This window comes from Nanorana parkeri, unplaced genomic scaffold, assembly GCF_000935625.1.
Source record: "Nanorana parkeri isolate BGI_ZX_2015 unplaced genomic scaffold, ASM93562v1 scaffold1619, whole genome shotgun sequence".
In the NCBI taxonomy this organism is placed as follows: domain Eukaryota; kingdom Metazoa; phylum Chordata; class Amphibia; order Anura; family Dicroglossidae; genus Nanorana; species Nanorana parkeri.
In genome coordinates, this window is record NW_017307887.1 from 167,589 (window position 1) to 192,652 (window position 25,064).

Genomic DNA, 25,064 nt, shown 5'->3' on the forward strand with positions numbered 1-25,064 from the left:
TATATATATATTTAATTTCTCTATAGGTTGAACTCGATGGGCTTGTGTCTTTTTTCAACCTGGCTAACTATGTAACTATGTAATTAGGAAAGACAAGGAAGGAAAGAAAAAAGCTGGAAAGGTAAAGAACGACATTGCTGACCTTGGAAACATAAGAACCAGTAAAATGTATATTTAAAAACTTCAGGGTAAAAGGAAAGCATATGATCTGTGTGAGTTTCTAATGATGAATGCTAGCAAGAGTCATGGCCGTCTTTTGCCTGTGTGTAGCTACTCCTCCGGTATGATGCCTTGGAGCATACAACCACATTCATTTGTAACAACATATGATATTATCCCCTTCTGAAAACAGGCTGACTTAAATTTTCTTTTCTAAATTGACTGACTGAATTCTGAGTCCTCTGTGAGCTCATCTAGCTATACTAATATGACATTCTTATTTGTTTTTTTCTTTTTTAGACTGAATGCATGGTGAGTCATGGGCCATGATTTTAGCAAAGCAACAGCCTAATGTCAATCAAATTGTCAAATTGTTTACTGATGTGCATGTGTCATACTAGCAATCACTGATTTGCATATATTGCATTGGAAGATTCTAATCCTACATCAGGCATATTAGTACATTTGTGTTAGAGCTCATGTAAATTAGCATTTTTTTCAGTTTGAAAATAGCACTATTTAAATACATGCTTTTCAATGGCAATACACAGCATCTACCTTGCAATTAACTACACAGTTTGCAGTTGCAACAACAGGATCACATTTATTTATACTTACACTGATATTCTATAGTTCTATTTATTGTATAGCTGCTTGCTATTAATCAGGAGCTTTTGCATGAAAATATGTTTTGGGGAATTTCTGGGCTTTCTTCAGAAATTGCATTATTGCAATAGTGTCATTCTAGTACAAAAGACACATTTTGTCTCTTTTTTTTCTGCATTAAAAGATATATACTGGAGCAGATGGATTTTGAATATTTGTAGTTTATGGATGAATGTTTTCAGATAAGATAGTATTATACAATGATGTATCTGATTTGCTGGCCATACCTTGTTGAAGAAATATATGGGGTCTATTCATTAAGCTGCCGAAGGATCTAGCCGTAGCTTCGGCTGATCCTTCGGCTAGCTTCGGCCCCAGGACCCCTAGTAGAACCGAAGGGTTGCTGTACGGGCTATTCACTGTAGCGCGTACAGCTCCCGAAGTCGGCCGAGCGGCTCAGTCGAGCTGAAGCCATATGCTTCATCTCGACTGAGCCGAGGGGAGAGCCAAAGCTGGCCGAACGGCTACTGACTGCTGAGCGGAGCCAGCCGTCATCTCATGGCTGGCTCCAGCCACTTGCACAGACAGACCAGCGTCCCTGGTTACTGGGTAACCAGGGGCGCTGATCTCCAGATAGCCCAACTCTCCTGGACGCTATTAGATAGCGGCTCCCGGCCGCCCGGGAGAGAAACACTTTCTCCGGGAAAGTTTTACTCTGCTCGATCGAACGGAGTAAACCTTTCCCTGCTCTGTTGTCTTTTTTTTCATCTGACATTGGAGCCGTTGGCTGCCGTCAGGATAAAAAGAAAAAAAAAGAAAGAAACACCATAGGAATGCATAGCTACATTCCTATTGGCTATTTCAATTTGCAATAGCCAATAGCAAACTAGCTATTGCACCCGCCCACTGCTGCAGTCAATCAGCAGAGGGGACCTAAAGATCCCCATCAGGTCCCCTCTAGTGATTGACAGCAGCAGATGGCAGGTGCAATAGCTAGTTTGCTATTGGCTATTGCAAAGTGAAATAGCCAATAGGAATCTAGCTATGCATTCCTACAGTTTTTTATTTTTATTCCCACGGCAGCAGAACTGCCTGGCCAATAGAAAACAGTTGGGCGGAGCTAGCTGTCACTGCTAGCTCCGCCCAATCGTTTTCCATTTGATTTTTTCTACTTTTTTAACTGTTTTCTATTCTGCTCGGTACCTCAGAGGGCATTCGGCTATTCACTCACTGCTGTTCGGTACCTATAAGAATAGGTGCCGAACAGGTACTTCACTTTGGGTCGGTTGTTCACTACGGCAGCTTAGTGATTAGACCTCATAGTGGCGTAAAAACTGGGGGGGGCGGCGGTGGTGCGCTGGGCCCGGGCGTAAAGCTGAAGGGGGGTGCTGGCCACCGGCCGAAAATGGCACTTTTGGCAAAATGCCAAAAGTGCCATTTACCTCCAGTTTTATCACTGGGCGCTGCTCCTTTTCCCAGCAGGGAGGAGAGAAAGTGACAGCCGGCCGAGCGCTGCAGGAGGAGACCGCCGTGAGCGGCCGGTGTCTCTCCTCCCACACGGCTCCTGTGACAGCGCGTCAGAGAGGAGAGCAGGCTACATACACTCAGTGATCAGTGATCGCTGAGTGTTTGTAGATAAATGAGGATATAGTATGGTTACTGTATCCTCAATTATGAATGGGAGTGATCTATATCTGTGGTTTAGTAAATTGTGGTTGTAGTAAACATACTCTGTCCTCATGTTATCAATGAACAGGAACACTCATAAAGGATTCCTGTTCATTGATACCAGGGGATACAGAAAAAGAGATTGAGGACTCTGTGCTCTCAATCTCTTTTTCTATTTCAAAAGGGAAATATCAGGGGTCCGTCTAGACCCCTAATATTTCCCCAAAGCCCTTAAAAGTAAAGTAAAAAATAAAAATATTTAATACAAAATTATTTAATAAACATTAATTTAAAAAAAAATTAAAAAGTTATTTTCCATTTATATAAATATGCATGTGTATTTTTAAGGACTACTAAATAAATATTTGCCATTTTAGTACTGTTTTGCTGTCTGTGTCATGTGACTGACAAACCGACTGACAAACCTCAATATTCATAAATGCTTGTACACAGTTATATTTACTCTTGTTACTGGCACCGATATGGAAAAATAATAATTTATTTAAACTGTAGTAACTCAGAGGAACTAAATAGACATTTGTTTATTGTAATAAGATAAGTTAGGAGCTAACATGTTGTTACCCTAAGATACTGCTCTTTGCGCTTAATGTTTAGGGGTGTTTACAGCTTTATCGAACAAGGCCATATGCAAACCCCCGAAAAAGTTAAAACTTTGACACAAGTAAAGAATTCATTTATTGTTAACTTCTAGATAAATACATTCATTTATTTAAATAAAAAATATATTTTTCCAGCATTAACAAAAAAATAAAAAATAAATAAAGGGCAGTCTGATTTAAATTCACTAGTTAATACATCATACATCATTAAACTTAGTATAGAAGGCAATGCTTATTAAGCAGAGAACATTGTTGCTAAATTGTTTATAGCACAATGCTAAATGACAAAATACTGTATGACCTGCAATAAGAACATATTCTTAAGCGAAACAATCTTTTATACAGGGTGACTTTATCCATGTTTTTATTCAAAATCTGGAAACAATAATTTCCTTAAACAATGCTTATAGATATTGTGAACAGAGCTTTAGAGTCATCCATTCCTCTCTGACATGCTACTATAACTAAAATAATGATGCAAGGAAGAAAAGACATCCCTTAGGAACACACAGAACCTATGTAGGGCACTGTTATTACCATTTCCCCTGCAGCCTTGAAACAAAACCTTAGCAAAAATCTAGCAGATTAACTATTTATTTACAACAATGTGAGGACTAAGGAAAAACAATGTTTTTTTTCTGTATCTATGTAGGGACAAGTTATTCAGTGTTTTGCAGCCTATTTTATGCATCTATGTAGGGCTTAACAAAGTGTTTGTTAACTAATCACATCGGTGGAGGGTAAAGTGTATCCAAAACAAGGGGGGGATGAGCAAGCGCCTCCCTGCCATACCAGGCCACATGCCCTTGGGACTGGGAGGGTGCTTTTCCAGGGTTGCCCCTGGAAAAGCACATTGTCCCCGTGCCGATAGGCATAAGGGCCTCTTTCCCACGAGCCCTGAGGTGTTGGTTGTGGGGGTGTGGGCAGGGGGCTTATTCACATCATGGTACCCCTTTAAAAAAGGGGCACCCAGATGTGCCCCCCTTGTGAAAGAGTAAGGGGTACTTGTACCCCTACCCATTCACTAAAGAGTTAAAATAAATGTCCTGAATAGTGATGAGCCCTCGTGTTCGTTTTGAATTCGAACTTTCAAACATGGGAAAAGTTTGAATTCGAACTCGAACTCAATGCAAGTCTATGGGGGTAGAACTTTGAAAATCAATTGTCTCCATTTTGAAGCCTTATATGCAATTTCCTGGCCATAAAAAGTGTATGGGGAAGATGGGTACTGCCCTGGGGGACAGGAATCAATGAAGAAAAACACTTTTAAAAAATAAAATTTTTAAAGGAGCAGTGATTTTAACATCACTTAAAGGGTAACAAAAATTAAAAATTCCTTTAAATTTTGTGCCTGGTGGGTCCTCCTAAACTGCCTGTAAAGTGCCGCATCTGTACGATGTATAGAACCTGTTGCAGCAAAACTTACATTTCTAAAGAAAAAATGACTTTTTTTAACCCTTTCGCTGCCAAGCCCTCCGGAACATTTTTCAAATCAGCTGGCCAAGCCATTTTTGAATTTTCTGCAATTTTATACTGTTGGGGGGGGCTGCGGCGAAATATCGGGGGTCTAAATAGACCCCTGACATTTCCCTTTTGAAATAGAAAAAGAAATTGAGGACATAAGTCCTCAATTTCTTTTTCTGCAGCCCCAGCACTACTTTTGTAGCTCCATACGTCCTTGGCAGTGAAAGGGTTAAAGCGTGCGATTCCCCCTCCCAAACAATACGAGACCCTTTAGGTCTGGTAGGAATGTTAGGAAGGACCCCATTAAAAAAACAAATAAAAAAGTGTGTTAAAGTTATACCAGGCCCTTAAGGTCTGGTAGGAATTTTGAGGAACCCCACCCCCAAAAATGGGGGGGGAATGGGGTCCCCCTAAAATTCCTTAACTAGACCCTTGATCTGAGCACAGGCCTGGCAGGGCAGGAATTGGGGGGGGCGAGCAAGCACCCCCCTCCTTGCGATACCAGGCCACATGTCCTCGGCCCTGGGAGGGTGCTTTTGCAGGGTCGCCACTGGAAAAGCACCTTTTCCCTGTGCCGGAGGGGAGAAGGGTCTCTTCCCCACAAGCCCTGGGATGTTGGTTGTGGGGTGTAGGCAAGGGCTTAGTCACATCGGGGCACCCCTTCAATAAAGGGGCACCCAGGTGGCCCATTCACTAAAGGGTTAAAAATAGATTAAATAAAAACACCAGCCTTTAATCAAAAATCCTTTAACCTCTTGCCGTCCGCCCGTAGTAAAAAAACGGACGGACGGCACTGCAGCATCTGCGGGTTGCCGTCTCCAGACGGCAATTTTTTTCTGCTCGCGCGCGCCCCCTAGCGGGCACGCACGGGCAAAAAAGACCCGTCCAATGCGAACACCCGGTACCGGGTGTTTCACATATAGGCGATCAGCGGGTCCATAGCCCGCCGATCGCCTATATGTGCTAGTTCGCGGCAATTGGTTACAATTGCGCTACACATGTTACATATCGCCGCGAACGTCGCAGTGAGAGCAATCATTTTAGGGCCATCAATCACTGATAACACTAAACTGATGAGCGGTAACAGCTTTTAAAGCGTCGCCTAGGGCCAATTTTGGGCATTATCGTTTTTTGAGGTTTCGCGCACGCAATTTTAAGGCTTGACATGTTTAGTGTCTTTTTACCCGACGTGACCCCATCTTTTATATTTTACCAAAAAATTGGGTAATAATAAATGTTTTATCATTTAATATAGGGGAAACTGTTTTTTTTAAAAAAATTTCGGTAATTTTTCCTTAATATAGTAAAAAAATAAAACCCCCAGTGGTGAATAAATACCACCAAAAGAAAGCCTTATCTGTCCCCAAATAAGGGTATAAAATTCATTTCAGTACAGCGCTGCATGACGGAATAAATGTCAGTTAAAGTACCGCAGCGCTGAATACTGAAAAATGGCCTGGATGGGAAGGGGGTTTAACACCGCGGATGTCAACTGGTTAATTGAAAAAAAAAACAGAACAAAGGATTTTTGAGAAGTCCTTTATTTAAAAAAAAAAATGGATCAACAGATGTAATCCAGGGTCAATCACGATGTCCAGCATTGTCCGCGAACAAAATAAAAACCAAAACCAAAGATAAATAGAAATAATAGTTAAAAAATGACGACCGCCGTCCCGTCTGGCAACAGTTGAGTCACTAGAATCACTTCTATTGTAAAGCCGTGTAAACAGAGTGGGCCCACCGCCAGTGATGTACCAGGTACATCATTGGTTACTAAGGGGTTACATTATATAAATTGTGATTATAAAATTGTGTGTGATTATAATATCAGCTGATTTACTAAGTCAGTATATGTAGTATATGTAAAGAGTAGTAAATGTTTACTCACCTCCAGTGGCGACTCTAGGAACAATTTATAGTGGGGGCACATAAGATACCACAGTCAAATCTGGGGGGGCACTAATAATTTTCATTGCATGTCGCAACCGCTGGGCGCCGAGAGCTGATTTAATTGCGGATGGCATCTGCACCCTGCGGTTCCGACATGTAGTCAAACACCACCCACAGTCCTGAGAGTCCAAATTGCAACCCCCCTTTACCTTTATCGCAGGGTTCTTCTCCCCAGAGGCTGCTTTTTTTTTAAGTTGTGCGGCTGTGCGTGGCATTTAATTTGTTTAACTTTTTTAATTTGTTTATTTTATTTTTTTTAAACTTTTTTTTTTTTTACTTCATTGCTGGGAGAAATAGCCAGCCTGCTATTGGATATTTCAAATTGCAATGGCCAATAACAGGCTGGCTACTGCACCCACCCACTGCGTGCTGTCAATCAGCAGAGGAGGGACCTGAAGATTTCAATCAGGTCCAACCCTGTTGATTGACAGCTGGCAGTGGGCAGGTGCAATAGCTAGCCTGTTATTGGCTACTGCAATTTAAAAGAGCCAATAGCAGGCTGGCTATTGCGGTCAGCTGCTGGAATGAAGACAATCGCAGACGCCGCGGAGAGGTGAGTATACTGCAGGGGGGGGGGGGCTCACAGACTGTCGGAGGGTTCTCCTTACAGGCTGTAATCTGCAATCTATCACTGCAGCCTATTACAGTCTGTAGGGAGAAACCGCTGACAGTCTGAGGCTGCAGCGTGGAGAACCCCTGTCTCAGCAGATAACTGTGTGGAAACCGTCCCGGGCACAGTTATCTGCTGGGACATGGATTCCATTTCTCTTGCCTTGCGCTAGCGCCGGGACTGCCCCCACTGTTAGCGGGGGGGACACGGGGGGGGGCAAGTGATAACCAAGGGGGGACCCCTTCCCCCCCTGTAGCGACGCCACTGCTCACCTCTGCAGTTTACAGAAAAGTGATACTATGTTCATTTTCAGAACTCAGTTATGTGCAACAAATAACAGATTTTTGTTTGTATATGATTGGATGTTCGAAGTGAATGTAGGTTGACTTTATTCATTAAGCAAAGTAAACATTCACTTTACAAAGTTGAAATTTTCTACCTTGCTAATAAGTTAACCACAATGAATGTCAAAATCTAATCTCCTGACCTTCCTTATACTTGACTTACTCTTGTTTCAGCAGTCTCTACAGATGTGTCCAATAATAAAATATTGGCATGAAACATTATTTTATGATCAACTGATATTTTCAACAGATTGCTTGAATTAAATGAATACTGTCCTGTTTGTGTAAAGAACACACATCAATCTTTAATCAGACTTCTTTTCTTCCTAGCCACATGACCTTATTCTTTACCACTACACAAATCTGTCCTAATGTATAACATGGCTTAAGTATATTGCATAACATGCTATTGCCAATATGCTAAAATCTGATAAAAATAATAAATTCTTTCAAGAAGTTAATCCAGTGTTTGTGCTAGGCTGACATTTCTGTTCCCACCTTCATGAATAATAGATAAGCAAACATTTTGTCCTTCACGGTAAGGGAAGTTCTTTCTTCATAGTGATATTTTTTTCAAGCATAAAATATGGCCAAATCTGTGGAAATTACTAAAATGATCAGCTCAGAATGTAGCCTTCGTTTTATTTTTTACCGATATTTAGTTGGTATAGAAACACTTATAATCAGGACAAAAGTGAATAGCGAGTTCATATCTGTTATTCTCTACCAGTGAAAGATCTCAGTTTGTCTCCAAATTTATACCTACTCATATAGATAACACTGCAGGGGAGTGTAACATTTTTTTCTGACTCTGATTGCTATATAATTTTTTTGTTGATGTTGTCTCTTTCTAGCTTCATTTATTTTCATAAAACTAATTAAAAAAAAAACTGACAAAGGGTTCCATTGCACACCGCCAGCATAGAGGACATGGAGATATTAAGTGGTTCCAAAGATATGTAAAGTTTTACCAATACATGCCAAAGTTGCAAAACTGGATTCAGACATTATTGTTTGATCTTCTGTCAATATAATAGCACATTTTTCCAAGTATAAAACGACATATTATCCCATAATATACCATTATTTATAATGTCCTAAGAAACTCCTAAAATCTCTGGTAAAGGTTCTCTGTAATCATTGGTTTGTCAGATTTTATTAAACCATGTGACATTCCATTTATTTAACGTGTGATTTACAGCATATGCTGAGGCAGAATAGATAGCTCAAAGGTTAAACATAATAAAACTCATATATGATCGTCAACAAAAACAGCTACTTATATGGACCCTTTGGCTTATACCAATACTGGCTGTATTAAACACAAAGTTAAAACTGTAGATAAGCTTGTCTGTTTATTATGAAACAAATACCGGTATATATTTCCTGTACTTTACAACATCCATTGGTTTCTAAGTGAGTTTCAAAAATACCTGAGGTCTTGTGAAGGTCCTGCTCTTATATGCGGTGTCTCCACAGAATGCCCAAATACAGCTCCTTCTGTTCCTAAAAGAGACATATTCCTGAGTTAAACATGCTATCAGAAATCATTTTCTGATTCACAGTTAAAGATTATTTCCAAAAAAACAGTAAATATTTAGTTGAAATACATGCAAGAGACTCGTTTTACCTGCAAATTGATTTGGATTTCCGCAAATCCAGGTCTGACATATATACAACCTTATCAGCCTGCATAACCAGGTTGGTGATCTGAAGCCGAAGGAACAATAATACATAATTCTTCTTCTCTCTTTTTTTCAGAATTTTCTTTACTGGCTCATATGCACTGCAGCACTTCTATATTTGCCCCTAATGTGATCCCTACTGTTACCCTGATATGAGTGCTGCTTTGCATGGAATTACAGGACACTGCTACCAAGGCAAAATCAGGTACTTTTTTTGCATTTAATAATACATTTAGGCTCGATTAATAGATTTGTTCACCCAAAATTCAGATTTTTTTCTAAAGGGATGGCATTGAAAAAAGTTTAAATCTTGGGTGAAAGTTGTTTGACTCCTCCGTTATAAATAAACCCATTATTATTCAATGAATGCATAGCTACATTAATTTATGTTTTGATATCTACTTTGTGTCCAGTTTTATAATATTCAGTCCTGTATTTGTGCATAAATGCTTTGGATAGAGTAGGGAAGGGTTAAAGCTTTTGTCAAGTTTATATTGTTGTCTTTGTCCACTGGGGAGATTAATTTCTGTGGTTGTTCTGATTACCATTGTCACTGACACAGAGAGTAAGCCTTCGTTCACACCTGAACCTTTTGTAGCGCGTTCTACGCTCGACGAACGCTCTACAAAACGCTCAAAAATATAAATCCCATTGTATTCAATGGTCTTGTTCCCACCTTGGCGTATTTCCGCCCATCGCTAACGCGCTACAAAACGGCCCACACCTGAAAAGGTACAGGTACTACTTTGGGCCGTTTTGTTGTGCACTTCCATTGGGATACAGCCAAGTAGCCTTCTGAAACGCGCGTTTGTTGCGCGACTTTTTTATCGCGAATCGCGGTAAAAAAAACACGCGACGGTCGTGTACGAGACCAAAAGGAAAATCCAAGAATAATGAGTTGTCAGCAGAGCAAGAGGTGAAGGACAGGATAGGAAGTAAAGAAAAATCTTCACAGCAGGACAAAGACAACACACGTTATTTGTTGGGGGTTTGAACCCTCTCTACTCTGTCCAAAACTTAACCACTGCACCATACACTCATACAACCATACACTTTAACCAAGAAGTTCCATCAGACATCAGCCACATTCATAACTCAAATTTCCTATCCCACTTTACCCCAAATATATTTTCCGAATGAGATAGGGGTGTTGTACAGGCCACTAAAATACACTGAAGTCACTGTCATGTTTGTTCACCAACTTTAACCCCTTCGTGACGGGAGACGTACACTGTACGTCCAGCCACAAAGGGACCAAATGACTTGTCACGTACACTGTACGTGACGAGTTATTTGCTGCTTTAGAGGGCTGTTAATCGCTGAGAATCAGCTTTTAACATTCATTAATGGCTGCCCTTACTACAGAGGCATTCATTAATGAAAGGTTTAACCTTTTTCAGACACCCGATACCTTAATATCGGGTGTCTGAGAGTCAAAGCAAAGCAAACACAGATGCCAGCTTTTGCCAGCATTCTGACAGCTCGTATAGATCGAGAGATATCTCTCTCAAGCTATACTGGCTTTTTTTTTATGTGCATTTTGACATGCCATATTATTGTTAGGAAAGCAGTGACTGGATGACATTTACAATGTGGGCAAAAAGGGTTGCACCTGGTCAGCAACAATATGTATCCTGTGGCATTCCAAAGATGCTTAATGTGTATTAAAAGGCCTATTGTAATTAATGTGTAGGGCCTGTGCAGGACACATTCCTCACACAACTACATCACCACCAGCAGCTGGGGCCCGAGTTTTGGTGATCCTATGCTTGAAGACAGGGGTTGTTAAACAGGCTTCCTGTCCAGGCTATTTTTCAGTATTCAGCGCTGAGATACTTTGACATTTTTTCAGTCATGCAACGCCAAAAACTGAAATTAATTTTATATAATTTTTTGGGGCATATACTGTAGAGCTTTCTTTTGGTGGTATGAAATCACTACTGTGTTTTTTTATTTTTTACTATATAAATAACAAATACCACCAATTTTGAAAAAAGAAAACAACGGTTTTCCCTCATGTTGTGTTATGAAACATTCCGTCAGTCATGTGTGTGCCCGCAAAATCGCAAAAAATTACCATACCAAAATTGCCCATATGTGCTGCCTTAAAAGCTTTCACAACTGATAAATGTAGTTTTAACAATGATTGATAGCCCTAGAATTATTGCTTGCACTCCAAAGTTCGTGGTGATATGTAACATGTGTGGCGCAATCGTCATTTTAGCATCTAGACACACCCAACGTATTGATCCTTGATCCTTGCACAGGCCTGGCAGGGCAGGAAAGGGGGGATGAGTGAGCTCCCCACGCCATATCAGGCCACATGCCCTCGGCACTGGGAAGGTGTTTTTCCATGGTCCCTCTTGGAAAGCACCTTGTCCAGCAGGGGATTTTTTTGCATATGGGTACCCCGTTAATAAAGGGACACCCAGATGTGGCCTCCCCTTGTGAATGAGTAAGGTTACTTGTACCTTTTAATCAGATTTTAATCAAAAATCCTTTAATTGAAATAAAATCCCAACAAAGGATTTGTCTTTTGTTTAAAAAAAAAAAATGATCCAACGGCGTAATCCAGGGTCAACAACGTCCAGTGTTGTCCACAATGACGATGACACGGCAAAAAAAAAAGTAAAAAGTCTTCCAGCCAGCCCCAGACATATGAAAACAACTGGGTGGAGCCGGCCGTGATGTCATGGCCAGCTCGACCCAGTTGTCATGTAATGACAGCCCAGTGTCTTCAAATAACCTGTCATGGCTGGCTCCACCCAGTTGTAGTTTAATGACAGAACAGCGCCGCCAGAACATTTGAGGATGCTGTCTTTACAGTACAACAACGGGGCGGAGCCAGCTGAGCTCATTTATGGGGGGGGGGCGGTCTGCTTCACAGACAGTTTGCCCCACTTTGGCTGAGCCGAAGTATATATGCTCAGCTCGTCTGAGCCGGTCGCCTGCCTTTGGCTGCTGTATGGGCTACAGTCAATAGCCCGTACAGCAGCCATTCAATTCGACTGAACCGAAGGGTTCAGACGGCTGAAGTGAGTCGAAGTATCAGCCAAAGCTACGGCTGGATCCTTCAGCTAATTACTGAATAACCCTCATAGTCTTTTGGTGAATCATTGCAGGTTGGCATTGATCAACATTTGGTATTGATGATTATAACTCAGATTGGGGGGGCGTGGCTTGGCTATGGCGGCGTAAGGAAGCACATTGCTTGAGCTCTGCTATCACCTGGGACTTTTCATTTAACCACGGCATCCCAAAACCTAGTTTTTGATGTCTCAGAAGCCCAAACCCGGCTCTAACGACGACAGAAGCTCCCAGACATCCTTACAGCGATTTCTCTCCACACCAGCCGCCTCTACTCGCAGCTCCTCCAAGGGGCAAATGGCCCCCGAGACGCAAGGTACGGCCTCGCGGCCTACTACTACTCCTCCTCAACCCCGGGAACCCCCGGCCTTGCCGTCCGCCCCTGATCCCATCGACCTCGAACTCCGGAGAGAGGCCTCCTCTACACGCTGCTCCAGCCCCATCGAAGAACCTCGTCTCCCACTAACGAAGCCGCTGTCGCAACAACCCTCGCTATCATCTAGCGAAATCTCCGCTATCTTGCTCTCCCTCCCCACGCGGCAGGACATGGCCGCCATGGTCTCGCAAATGGAGACCGCGCTGAAGAGGGACATAGCCGGCATCCATGCATCCGTCTCTCACCTGGAATCATCTGTCACTGCCTTGTCCAACGATCAGGCGACTCTGGCCCGGCGGATTGATTGCCTGGAATCGGGTTCGGCCACGTATGAACGGCGCCTCTCCGACCTACAGCTCCAGCAGGATGACCTCGAAAACAGGTCCCGTCGAAACAATATCAAGCTACGCGGACTGCCAGAGGCCACGGCCTCGTCCGGCCTTCGCCCCACTGTGACTGCCATCCTCAACTCGATCCTGGACAAGGCCCCGGAGTCCCCATTGGAGATAGACAGGGTGCACCGCGTGGGGATCCCCAGACCGGACAGAGATGTGCGGCCCAGAGACGTCCTTTGCCGCCTGCATTTTTTTTGCGGAGAAGGAAACCATCATGCGCAAGGCCTGGCAGAAGGGCTCAGTCCCCTTTGACGGCGCGGATGTCTCCGTTCTCCCAGATCTGTCCCGCCGCACCCTCCATATGCGGAGGATCCTCCAGCCTCTCCTCGCGGTGATACCCTTTGGGCCCCCCCGCTAACAAAGTTGCGGGTTGTCATGGAGTCGCCCCTCCTGCAACGTTTAGATGTTGTTATAATTTTGAAATGTTGTTGTTACTGCACTTACTCTCATTGATGCCTTCCAAAGGGTTTACACTTAATTGACGGGGTGCCAAAGATGGAACCCTTTACCCTTAGCCTTATTATGCCCCAGATGGTAGCATCTCATGTACCTCCCCCACTACACTAATTGTGCCTCTATCTGTTCGTTGACCGTAGTCCTCCACCTCCCCCACATAGAACATCGGCTCTACCCCGACCCTTGAAGCTTCCTGACTGCTTCCCCGGGGTCGGTGGAGATCCGAATTGCTGGTGATCCAGCACTTTAGCTGCACCTAACCGCCCCCTTTTCCCTTCTTGGTTCTTTCTTCCTCCCCTTCGTACCTACCTCCCTCCCCCTTCGGTCTCTCTCCTTCCCTACCTACCTCCCCTCCCCCCCTCCTTCCTTGGCGCTCACCCCTCCTGCCCCGTAACCCCGGTGACATGTCTCGCCTTAAGGTCATGTCCCTTAACACTAAGGGCCTAAACGTCCCTGAAAAACGCACTATGATCTTGCGAGATCTCCACCGCCAGAGCGTTGACGTGGCACTCCTTCAAGAAACCCACTTCAAGACTGGCCAGACCCCCCGTTTGGTTGACCACCGCTACCCCACGGTTTACCACTGTAGTTCTGACAAACGTTCTCGCGGGGTCAGTATAGTCATGTCCCGCAAAATTTACAAAAAAATAAAAAATAACTCAGATTGGATTAGCAATACTAACTGACCAAATTGAATCGATCGACAGAATGGATTTTTGCATGTGCAGTGTTCATCTTGTGATTTTTTTTTTGTACAAAAATGCCACTAATCCATTGATTTTCATATAATTCGAAAATTCTATCCTGCTTGAAAGACAAAAGTTGAATGGTTGTACAGTAATTGCGATTGTGCACTTTCCATCAAATGTGGGATTATCGGACAAAAACGAGATCGCAGACGAAAATCTTGCGATAATTGCAAATTGTATGAGCAACTTAAAGCACAAGTGTATAGCTTTATCCACACATGAAGTTGGTAGTTCTGGTGCTAGATTCCCTTATTCAAATGCAACCAATTAGGATTCACTCTGAGCAAGTCAGATCAAGTTATAATTGATTCAAACTGCCTACCATGAGTAACTGTATTTACAAATTAACTTTCTTTATGAATTAAGGCCTAATGCTGTCTATACTTTTGGATTACCATATACTGTATTAGCTCATTCAATTCAAATTTTTTTCGACTGTCAACATCACCCATTTATTGCTTGTATATCATAATTTTCACTGAAACAGTGACTGATGGATTTGGATCCTAACATTTTTCTCTCTTTTTCTATTCACGTGTCAAATATCAGCTAGAATTGTCTAATACAGTTAGATGAGGATATAGTTTTTTTAGTATTGTTTCTCAGGCATGTACGCTAAGTGCTTCCAAATGCCTGCAAACCTTAAAATGCTTTACTTTTTGGAAGACAGAAACAAGCTTTATGGCTCTTTACTTTATTTAGTGTAAGTAATACAGGAAAAACGCTCTTGAAAAGAAAAGCAGTATCTGTACTATACGGCTTGGAACTTGTTAAGTGCATAAATGTGAAGCAATAAGTCACTAGACAGACTTGTGTGCAGCAGAGCAGAAGATTAGAATACAACACTGAGCCTGTAGAAAATATTAACAGAGGTATTAGTTTCTCATTCTGAGGGTGAGACCTATTAAAGGTGCTCCGATTTCCCACATAACAATACATAACTAATGCTCCAATAACATTTTCATACTTTCAAAACAGTAAAAGTATGTTAAAGTTTTCTTCTCTCTAGCCTGTGCTGTCAAGCTAATTTTACTCCCATTTATATAACATATTATATTGTCATGTGGAAATCTGGTTCTTTAAAAAGGATGTCCAGCAGATACATTTGGCAAAGTGTAATTTTCTATTTTAAATAACAATTTCAGACACAAAATAAGGGCAATAGCTACTAAGGCAATTCAGATAACATTGCAAACTACATGAACATAATTATACTGTGCCAAACTCAGAAAATCAAGATTTTCATTCATCTGAATATTAAATAATCCATTGCAAATACAATAAGCAGTTGTAATTGTACTGTCTTGGAATGACAGACTATTGACTGTTGTGCAATAATGATATAGATGGCACAGAATGACAAAAGTTGGGTGGGAAATGGTGACCTGAGCTACAACTATAATGTCTACTATAACTATAAAGGGAATTTGCTAGGAATTTACAGAGACCATTCTCTTTGTTTTCTATTTATTTATTCAGTTATAGATATCTGACAATTAGTATATTACACAGATGGCACTGTAGATTCCACTGCAACCTAAAGGCTTTTGTTTTTCAGGCAATTCTGGCAACTCAGCTGTCGCCAGGCCGCTTTTAGAGTCCCGTGAAGCTCCCCCACCCCTACCCGACACCCCTGCTGTGCTTCCCGGTCTCCGTTGCCCCTCCTACGGGCCCGGGACCGGCTTCCTTGATGTCCGCGGGGAGCTGGGGAGGAGATGAACGAACCTCCATTCATTGATCCCCTCCCCATTCTATGGGACCGGGAGCGATGCAGATTGCATCACTCACGTTCCTTGCGCTGTCAGTGCTGGGCTCCGGAAGCCCAGCTATAAGCTATTGAAGTGCGATCTGCACTTCAATAGCTTATTTCTAGTGTAAAGGTGACACTGGCGGTCTTTTGGACCACCAGCATCACCTTAAAGAATACCTGTCACCACTATATGCTATCACATGGGGGGGGGGGGGTAAGCCACCCTATGTGATAGCAATCAAAGTAAAGTAAAAAAAAAAACTGTTTTTAAAATTAAAATTAAATAAAATATATCTAAAAATAATAAAAACATTTTTTTAAAGTCCCTCGTCCCCGCGAGCACGCGTGTCGCCACGTAAACACGTGTCGGATGCGCCTGCGTATGAAAACAACGAACGCGCTACACATGTTGGCTATCACTGCACACGCCGAAGTGAGAGCAATAATTCTAGGGCCAGTACTTTTGGTATCTCTAAATTGATGACCTGTGGGGGCTTTTAAAGTGTTGTCTTGTAAAAGTTGTATGGACTTTTTGGGGTACTGATGTTTGTCGCCATTTCACGGATGCACACAATTTTTAACCTGGGCATGTTGGGTATCTTTTTACTCGTTGTAACCTCATGTTTTATATTGTATTTAAAAATGGGTATTATATTGTGTTTTGGGGCATTTAAGTACATTTTTCACTAAATTTTGGGGTTTGATAAGAAGTTGCGCTAATATTGGGCAACATAAAAATTTGCAACTGCAAACATTTTATTCTATAGGGTCTTGTCGTTCAGAAAATATATAATGTTTGGGGGCTTTAAGTAATTTCCAGGCCTAAACTGTAGAATATAAAATGTGTGCAAAAAATGAAAAAAAAAAGGCCTCAGTCATGAAGTGGTTAACCAAAACACACTCTGATTGGTTCTCAATTATCAGTAGGGTCCTGCACTGTCAGTGACAGCCAGAATTGAGAACAACCATCAGTGCAATGTTTCTGCTATGGCTAAATAAATAAATCTAACCCCAGAATTCAGCATCATGCTTGTAATGTTTATATACAGATTGTGGGTGAGGAGGGCTTAAAGAAGAATTGCAAATGCATACATGCAAATATCGGATCAAGAAGCCATTCTTGTAATTGTGAAACTATCAAACTCCATTTACAGATAAGAGGCTTGCATTGTTAAAGTAAACTTATTGGTGATTCATAATTATGCAAAAAATTGATTGTACTTCAGTAAAAAGCCACAATTAAAAATGAGAAGAGCCACAAATAAAGGCATATGCAAATCTCAACTTTCCCTGTAAATATCAAGTTTGACCCCATCTACCAATAGTCTCCTTACTGGTCCTTTCGTGTGACTGATGGCCTCAATGACCATAAAGAAAAAGGGTTGGGGTCAAGCATTTGTTGGTAAGGTTGAGATTTGCATATAGCTTCAGCTCCCCCTTACCTTTAATCTACTAATGGTTTTGACACACAGGGGTAGATTTAGTAAAGGCAAATAGGCTGCTTACTTTACAAGGGAAGTTTCCCTTAGCTTCACAAATTAGATAGAGCTATGCTGACTTCCATCATCCAATCATGTACAAGAAACATACATTCACCATCTTCATTATGCTAAGTGAACATGCCCTATGCAAAGTCTATTTGCCTTTAGTAAATCCACTCTATAGTATTTATTTACTACCCCCTGCTTATCCATTCTTTATCATCAACTAGGACTGAATTGCCCAGCTATGTGACAGGTTAACTTTAGAGACAATAGTTAAAGCTATATGATAACAATTCTGTTACCGTAGTCCCTGCCTAGAATCATTGAATTTTGCCTTAAGTCAAGTGAAAACCATTTGTTCTGTATCATGAAAGGCATAAAAATAATGTTTTAATAACATTTCTAATAAAAAAAGAAGATAAGACTGACTTATTTATATTACAATCAATGAATGATAAAGATCTTATAATAAATGTAACAGTGCACAAAGGTGATTGCTGACAATCTGATGATAAAGTATATCTAATGCTCATTGATGGGCTTTTACAGAAAACATATTTTAATAAATTCTCTTTCAGCACACAGTATACGCATTTATATTCCATAGTAATCATTCAGAATACCTTTCGAACATTTCCATAATATCTGAGATCATTTGATTGTGCTTCCAGTAACTTAGATCATGCAATAAACATTCAGAATTTGCTACAAAATTGTCCTTTAAACCTTAAATACAGATAAATACATATTATATGTAATCCCTAACTAAATGGCATTTAGTTTGCTAAGTACCGTCTATCGAAAACAACTGCTTTAACTTAAATAAAATGTTTTTACTTTTATTAATCCTTAATCAACACTGCTGATCTTCCTTCATGGACATGTTCCAGTCATAGCTACATGGCCTGCATAATGCATTTTGAAACAACCACTTGTAGTCTCTATCAGAAGTGCATGAAATGGGATGACAACACAAGAGTACAATTGGAAGACAGGGACAAAGTGTTGTCACTCTATTATAGAAAGTGCTTGAACAAGGACTTTCATGGCAGGAAGGTATAATTTAAATGAAAGCTGCAGGTTTAAAAAATATATAAAACATTTCTAGAATTACATTGACACTGCTTTTATCATAATTTAATGAAAATGTTTATATTTATATTTAAAATTAAAATAACAATCGCTGCATGATACTTTACACCTTACATTTAAAAGTCTACTCATAATTTCAAGACAGAAAGATTAGGCAAAGCAATGCATACTTGTTACCTCCCTTTCTCCTGTCTGTGAGCTGACTTTGCTCTGCCTTATTAGACTATCGGGGTTATTCACAAAGCTAGCCAAAGGATCAGCCATAGCTACGGCTGATCCTTCGGCTAGCTTCGGCCGCCTGAGCCTTTCGGCGGTAGAACCGAAGGGCTGCTGTACGGGCTATTTACTATTTCCCAAAGTTGGCCGATCAGCTCGGTCAAGTCGAAGGCATATGATTATTTACCGGCCGAAAGCCTTGTACTAAAAGCTGGCCGGATCCTGCTGTCATCTCACGGCTGGCTCTGGCCACTTGCAATGACAGATCAGCGTCCCCTGGTTACCAGATAACCAAGGGATGCTGAACTGTCATTACAATGAGTGCTCAGCGCAGCCGGCTTTGATATCATCGCCGGCTCCGCCGAGCTCTCACTGTAATGACAGCTGGTCCCGGCCAATAGAAAACAGTTGGGTGGAACTAGCTGTCACTACCAGCTCTGCCCAATCATTTTCTACTTCTGTTTCCGCTGTTTTTCTATTCTGCTTTGTACCCCTATGAGAATAGGCCAAACAGCAGCGAGAAGCCTGCCTGAGGTTCGGCTCAGCCAATCTGTCAGAACTATTGGGCAGAAAGGAATCAATTTCAAAGTCCTATACATATTATTTTTCAGATTTGTACATGGGCATCATGGTAGCCATTTTGTCTGCTTGATAGAAGGTCAATGTGAGTTTATTTTTTCTGAGACAAAGGGGTTGATTTACTAACCTTATAAACACGCCACGAACAAGTATACACCTCTGTAGTGTGTTCCCTCCCAGCATGATCTATTGGTGGAATCTAGACACCTTTGTAGTGTGTACACACCCAGCAGGTGTGTTGTGCAAAGCCCTGCATGAATTGCAAGGTGATGTTGTGTAAATTAGCTCTACATTGTGTTGCTTGCGTTGATGAATGCAGGAATGTAAATGCATGAGCTAACCATTTTTGTCTAAACTGTGAAGCAGCATTATATATGCATCATGTGCATGATTTTTCCATATATGGCATTAGTGGAAATATGCTTTTAGAGACTTTTTGGTTGATAAATACGTTTTGCTGTGTAAAAATCACACGCACCTAGTGCGTGCATGTGTTTAGGTTAGTAAATCACCCCCAAAGACTCTCACAGAAGAGTTAGGAATCTTAACATAAACATTCTCATGTCGTAAATTGTGGGGGTCTCAGACAGGTACCATAAAGATCCTTCATGCCTCTACAAAAGACAATGTACAAGAGACTGGAATGTTTAAAGATTTTTTTTCTCTTCTCTCAATGAATAGAAGAGGGGCTTATTTAAAAGTTGCCTGATGTAACATTACTATTCATTGCCGTGATGATATTAGCAATAATGTTATTATATTATTATAGTATATGCAGCATCTATATGCCTATTTTATTGACTAATTTCAAGTAAAATTTGATACATATACTTTTATAATATCCAAACTATATTCATTATATATTGTTTGAGTGTACCCATTGAAATATATTAGTATGTATTATTAATATGGGGGTTTTATATTTTAAGTGCCTAGAATTAGGTGGTACATGCCAATGCATTTTTTTTAAATATAATGTGTGAAGAACCACTGTGTCTGGAAACTAGTTACTTCACTTTTAAGGAATTTGAGAAAGAATGTTAATTGCTTTAGGTTAGACTTTCTTAAAGTCGCAAATCCTCGAAGAGACGGTCAGTCGGACAAGAAGTTGTCATGTAATGACACGCCCCATGAGATTTATGGGCTTGTCCAGAGCTAACGTCAGAGGTTATCTTTCAACTAGATCTTTAGAAAATAGTAAAATGAAATAAAATAATGCAAACTTTTATATAGAACAATGGTGCCCCCTTTTGGTGATTGTAAGGAAGAGGTATATGGTAAATTGATATATCTGACATCATTAGTCATGTCATTAAGCAAGTGGAAGACCAAACCAAGCCCACATTCCATGGGGGGATAAAAGTTGTAGCAGGAGCCAGCAGGGATCCTGCAAAGACAAGGCAGTAAGGAAATACACACTAAGGGTATAGGTCGGAAGCTGAGGACGGCTGTCCAAAGAAACTGAACTAAAGAGAACCTGACCATCCCTTGTTTCTGAACTGTGACCGCTGACTTCTTTCAGACAACTAATTTTAAATTTCTGGCAAAGTATAAATTTCTATATTTCTGTCGGCAATTGATTAGCCACACATATATATATATATATTTGGATAGACCATTTAGTTCTTGTAGGATCTAGATTGATTTGAGATAATTTTTAACCGCAGTACAAATTATGTCTTTCAATCTTGGGAGATAAATATATACATTTGTTATATACATTTGTATAATCTCCAGGAAACTGATTTCAGTTTCTAGTCAATGGTCTAGTCTGATATATATTGAATTAAATTGGTGGACATTTTTTCTTTACTTTGAATATAGTCTTGGCTTATAGCCAACCCTGTGCATGATGGGACAAGTTTTGCTCATGCGTTGTTAAAAGTTTGAGTTTGTGAACGTCTGTTGGCTGGGAGAAGTTACATGTCAATTCTGAACCTTTTGTTTTCTTACTCTGTGAGCTACTGATAGGAAACCCATTGCATTTAAAAAGTTATACATTTATATTTTGAATAATATCCTGTGGTTACATTTTACACATTACCTGTGTTATCAAGTTGATTGAAATTATTTGATCCTTATTCTTTGGTTGTCACCAATTATACTTTTATTATTATTCTGCACTGATTTTTAATTAATAAATATATATATTTTGTATACGATTGTATTCATCTTGTCTTCAAGTTAGCGCAAATAAAAGAACTCGTGTTAATTTTGATTTGTGGAAATAAGTTGGGAATCTCCTTACTTACAGATCCTTGCTTATTTTCATAAATAGAAAACTGTTTATCAGAGCAGTATAAACATTCTGACAGATCCAAATGTTGGATCGGCTGAGTAAAAATCCTTCTGCACTTCGGGTCGGCCGAACATGCTGAGCATGTTCGGCCGACCCAAAGCCAGCCGCAGCAAGCTGATGTATGGCTGATTTCAGCCGATGTATGGATGAAATCAGCTGTACAAGCCTGAAGTGAATAGCCTAACAGCGTTTGGCTTACTTCACTTCGGGTCAGTTATTCACAGGGCTGCCTTCGGCAGCTTTGTGTATAATCCTCTATGTGATTGAATTACTAAATATAAATAGGCTGTTCACTTTTGAAGGGCATTTTCCCTTTAGCTCAGTGGATGAGGCAATGGGCTGGTGACTTCGATCATCCAATCCTGCTCCAGTTTTATTAACTTCCTCCCTTGTTTTTTTATTTGCCTTGGACAAGATTGGGTATTCAAATAAGTAATTTTTCCCCATATTTATTAAGCCAAAGGAAAATTCCCTTGCAATGTAAACAGCCTATTTTCCTTTAGTAAATCAACCACTATATGTTACATTATGGTGGAATGTGATACAATAGCTAATCTAATTATTTATTATGTCATTGTTCAGATTAACTGAAATATACTGAAAAATAAATCAGAGTTTGTAAAGTTGTTATAGTAAATTAATTTATATATAGTCATAAAGAGCGAAACGTATGGGGTATACAGGGCAATATACTGTATATCAAGCTCGCTGGTGTATGCTGGAAAGGATGGAAGCAGATTAAGGAATCAGACAAATCTGCAGTGAATTTGCAACAAATTATCTGATCTGGCTTTCATAGAAAAGCACTAGATTCACCAGTGAAATCACTGGACATGTGCTTTCAGCATAGTGAATATTAATGGACAAATCTTGTACCATTTACAGCTATTACTTAACCAGAATCTAACATGAATAGAAAAAATCCAGGGTTTTGCAAATATTATGAATGTGAGCAAATTGGTCTCCTTTACTAAGGGGTTGAGTATCTCCACACAATACATTCTGTGAACATTCACTTTATACAATATATTTGCAGATGAAACAGGAATTTGCTTTTTGCATGATTGGACAAATTAAGTAAAACTGAAGTCCAAACTTTCTTTTTAGTTTTGGATAGAGTAAGGGAGGGTTATAACCCCTGCCAGCTTTTTTTGCCATCTGTGTCCCATTGGGGAGATTTCCCTTCACTTCCTGTCCAATAGCCATAACAGGAAGTGAAAGGAAATCTCTCCAAAGTGAGGGGAAATTCCTGGTGGTCAGCAGAGTCACCATAACTAGTATCTCTATTGAAAGATTTCCCAACAATCCCTGTTCTGGTGACAACACAAAATTTGGGATTTTCTTTCACTTTAAGTGATAATCACACCAGAACAAAAAGAAGACAGCAATAAAAATCTGATAGTTGTTCTAAACACCCTTCACTCTATGCAAAACTAACAAAAAAATTGGCTTCAGTTCAACTTCACAAATCTGGGCCCACAATGGCCAGGAGATGAACATTCTGCTCCCAATATCCTTTTTGGTATTTATTAGACATATGCGATTTGTTTCAGAAAGATTCGTTATTCGGATGAATTTTCATTATTCTGAGTTTAAATAAAACGAATAAAAACGAACCCAAATTTCCGAAAATGAACATTTCTAACAGAATTTGTTAGCGGAAGTCTGTACGAATTTTCGTTTGTGGAAGAATTTTCGTTGCAGCAAAGTGACATTAGACACAAAAAAAGACTTTTACAGTCTGCAGAAGAGAAAAAAAAGCATGAGGTCCTCCCCAATTGATACCAGACCCTTTAGGTCTGGTAGGAATGTTAGGAGGACCCCCCAAGTTAAAAAAATACTACTCATATTGCACCTTGGCTCACAGACCCGAATGGCATTTGTGAGCTTACGAATAGCATTCGGGAGCTCCCAAATGCTATGTGGTATTTGGCAGCTGAGAATGTCAAATGGGCGAAGTGAGCCCTGTGATGTCACGGCTCACCCCGCCCATCTGTCTACATCCGGGCAGGAGATGACATTTTGCGGTGAGTCTTCGTTGGGTTCAGAAGGGTCGTCGTGTGGTGAGACGTTTCTTATTTTGGCGGGTTGGCGGGCATCGTGCATCGTGATTGACACTGGATTACTTAGATGAAGCCATTTTTTAAATTAAAGTCAAAAATTAACTCTTTGTTTTTTTTAATTAAAGGATTTTTTCTAAAAGTGTGGTTTGTTTATTTACTTTGAATTTTAACCCTTTAGTGAATCACTATGGGTACAATGGTTACCCCTTACTCATTCACAAAGTGGGCGGCATCTGGGTGCCCCCTTAATTAAAGGGGTATCCCGATGCAAATAAGCCCCCCTGTCCGCAGACCCTCGGCATGGGGACACCCTCCCAATGCCCTGCCGGGCCTGTGCTCGGATCAAGGGTCTGGTAGGAATTTTTGAGAGATCCCACTTTTTTTCCATTTTGTGGGGGTAGGGTTCACCCTCAAAATTCCTACCAGACCTAAAGGGCCTTGTATAGATTTTTGGGGAACCCAATGCACTTTTTTCACTTGGGGTCCCTCTTAACAATACTACTAGACCTAAAAGGTCTGTTATCAATTGGGGGGGGAACCTCACGCTTTTTTTTCTCTTGTGCAGACTATAGAAAAAGTTTATTTTTGTCTAATGTCACTTGGCTGCAATGAATATTTGTGCATAAAAGAAAATTTGTACAGCCTACTGCTAACTAATTTTGTGCGAATCCAAATCCTGAACCAAATTGACTTTCAGACCTGAATCCTGAAAAACGAAATCACTGAAAATCTTGAATCGAGACAAACAAAACAAATATTTTGCTGGTGCACATGTCTAGTATTTAATTCTAAATGTATTACCTGGTTTTCTCACCCAGTGCCCACTGAATGATTCAATAACTAAAAATAGTTTCTTGTAGTTTAGTCTCCCAATAACTTTACAATAAGCATCTATATTGGCAACCTTCCGATTTTGAAAAATAACTAAAAAAAACAAAACAATAAGGACACCAGAAAATGATAAAGTGAAATGACACAAAGTTGGTTACTAAATTTTATGAGCATAATCAAAAAAACTACCTCTTTCAACAGCTTAAACAGGAAATTCACACAACCCTCCTTAAAGTGGAACTGCACCCCTTTTTATAGACAGTTACATTGATGAGTAAAATTCCTTTTTAAGGGCACAGGTTGAGTGTGCAAACTTCTTTAATGCCTAGGTCTAGCTTAGTTTTTGTGTTAAAATTCAGACCTTAATGCAAAAAGGTAATGGAAGTAATGTTTTGATGAAGCAATTTAGGATAAAGACAAACTATGTAAAACAATTTTTATGAAACAGGAAATGTTTGGAAGAAGCCAGTCAACTAACAGTTACTCACAGACCATATCAAATAATTGCATACTTTGCAAATCCTATAAGCCAGGATATTGTATTCCTGAACTATTCAGCAGAAAAGATTATTGCTTTACCG

At 40.4% G+C, this 25,064-nt stretch overlaps 1 protein-coding gene across 1 annotated transcript in view; it reads right to left on the minus strand.

Moving 5' to 3' along the window:
• The window catches only part of SGCZ (sarcoglycan zeta), a 144,255-nt gene that overhangs the window by 11,620 nt on the left and 107,571 nt on the right, over positions 1–25,064 (minus strand). Inside the window, exon 5 of the mRNA XM_018570874.1 lies at positions 8,855–8,927. Coding sequence (XP_018426376.1) covers positions 8,855–8,927 — 73 coding nt within the window. The remainder of the gene's footprint in view (positions 1–8,854; positions 8,928–25,064) is intronic.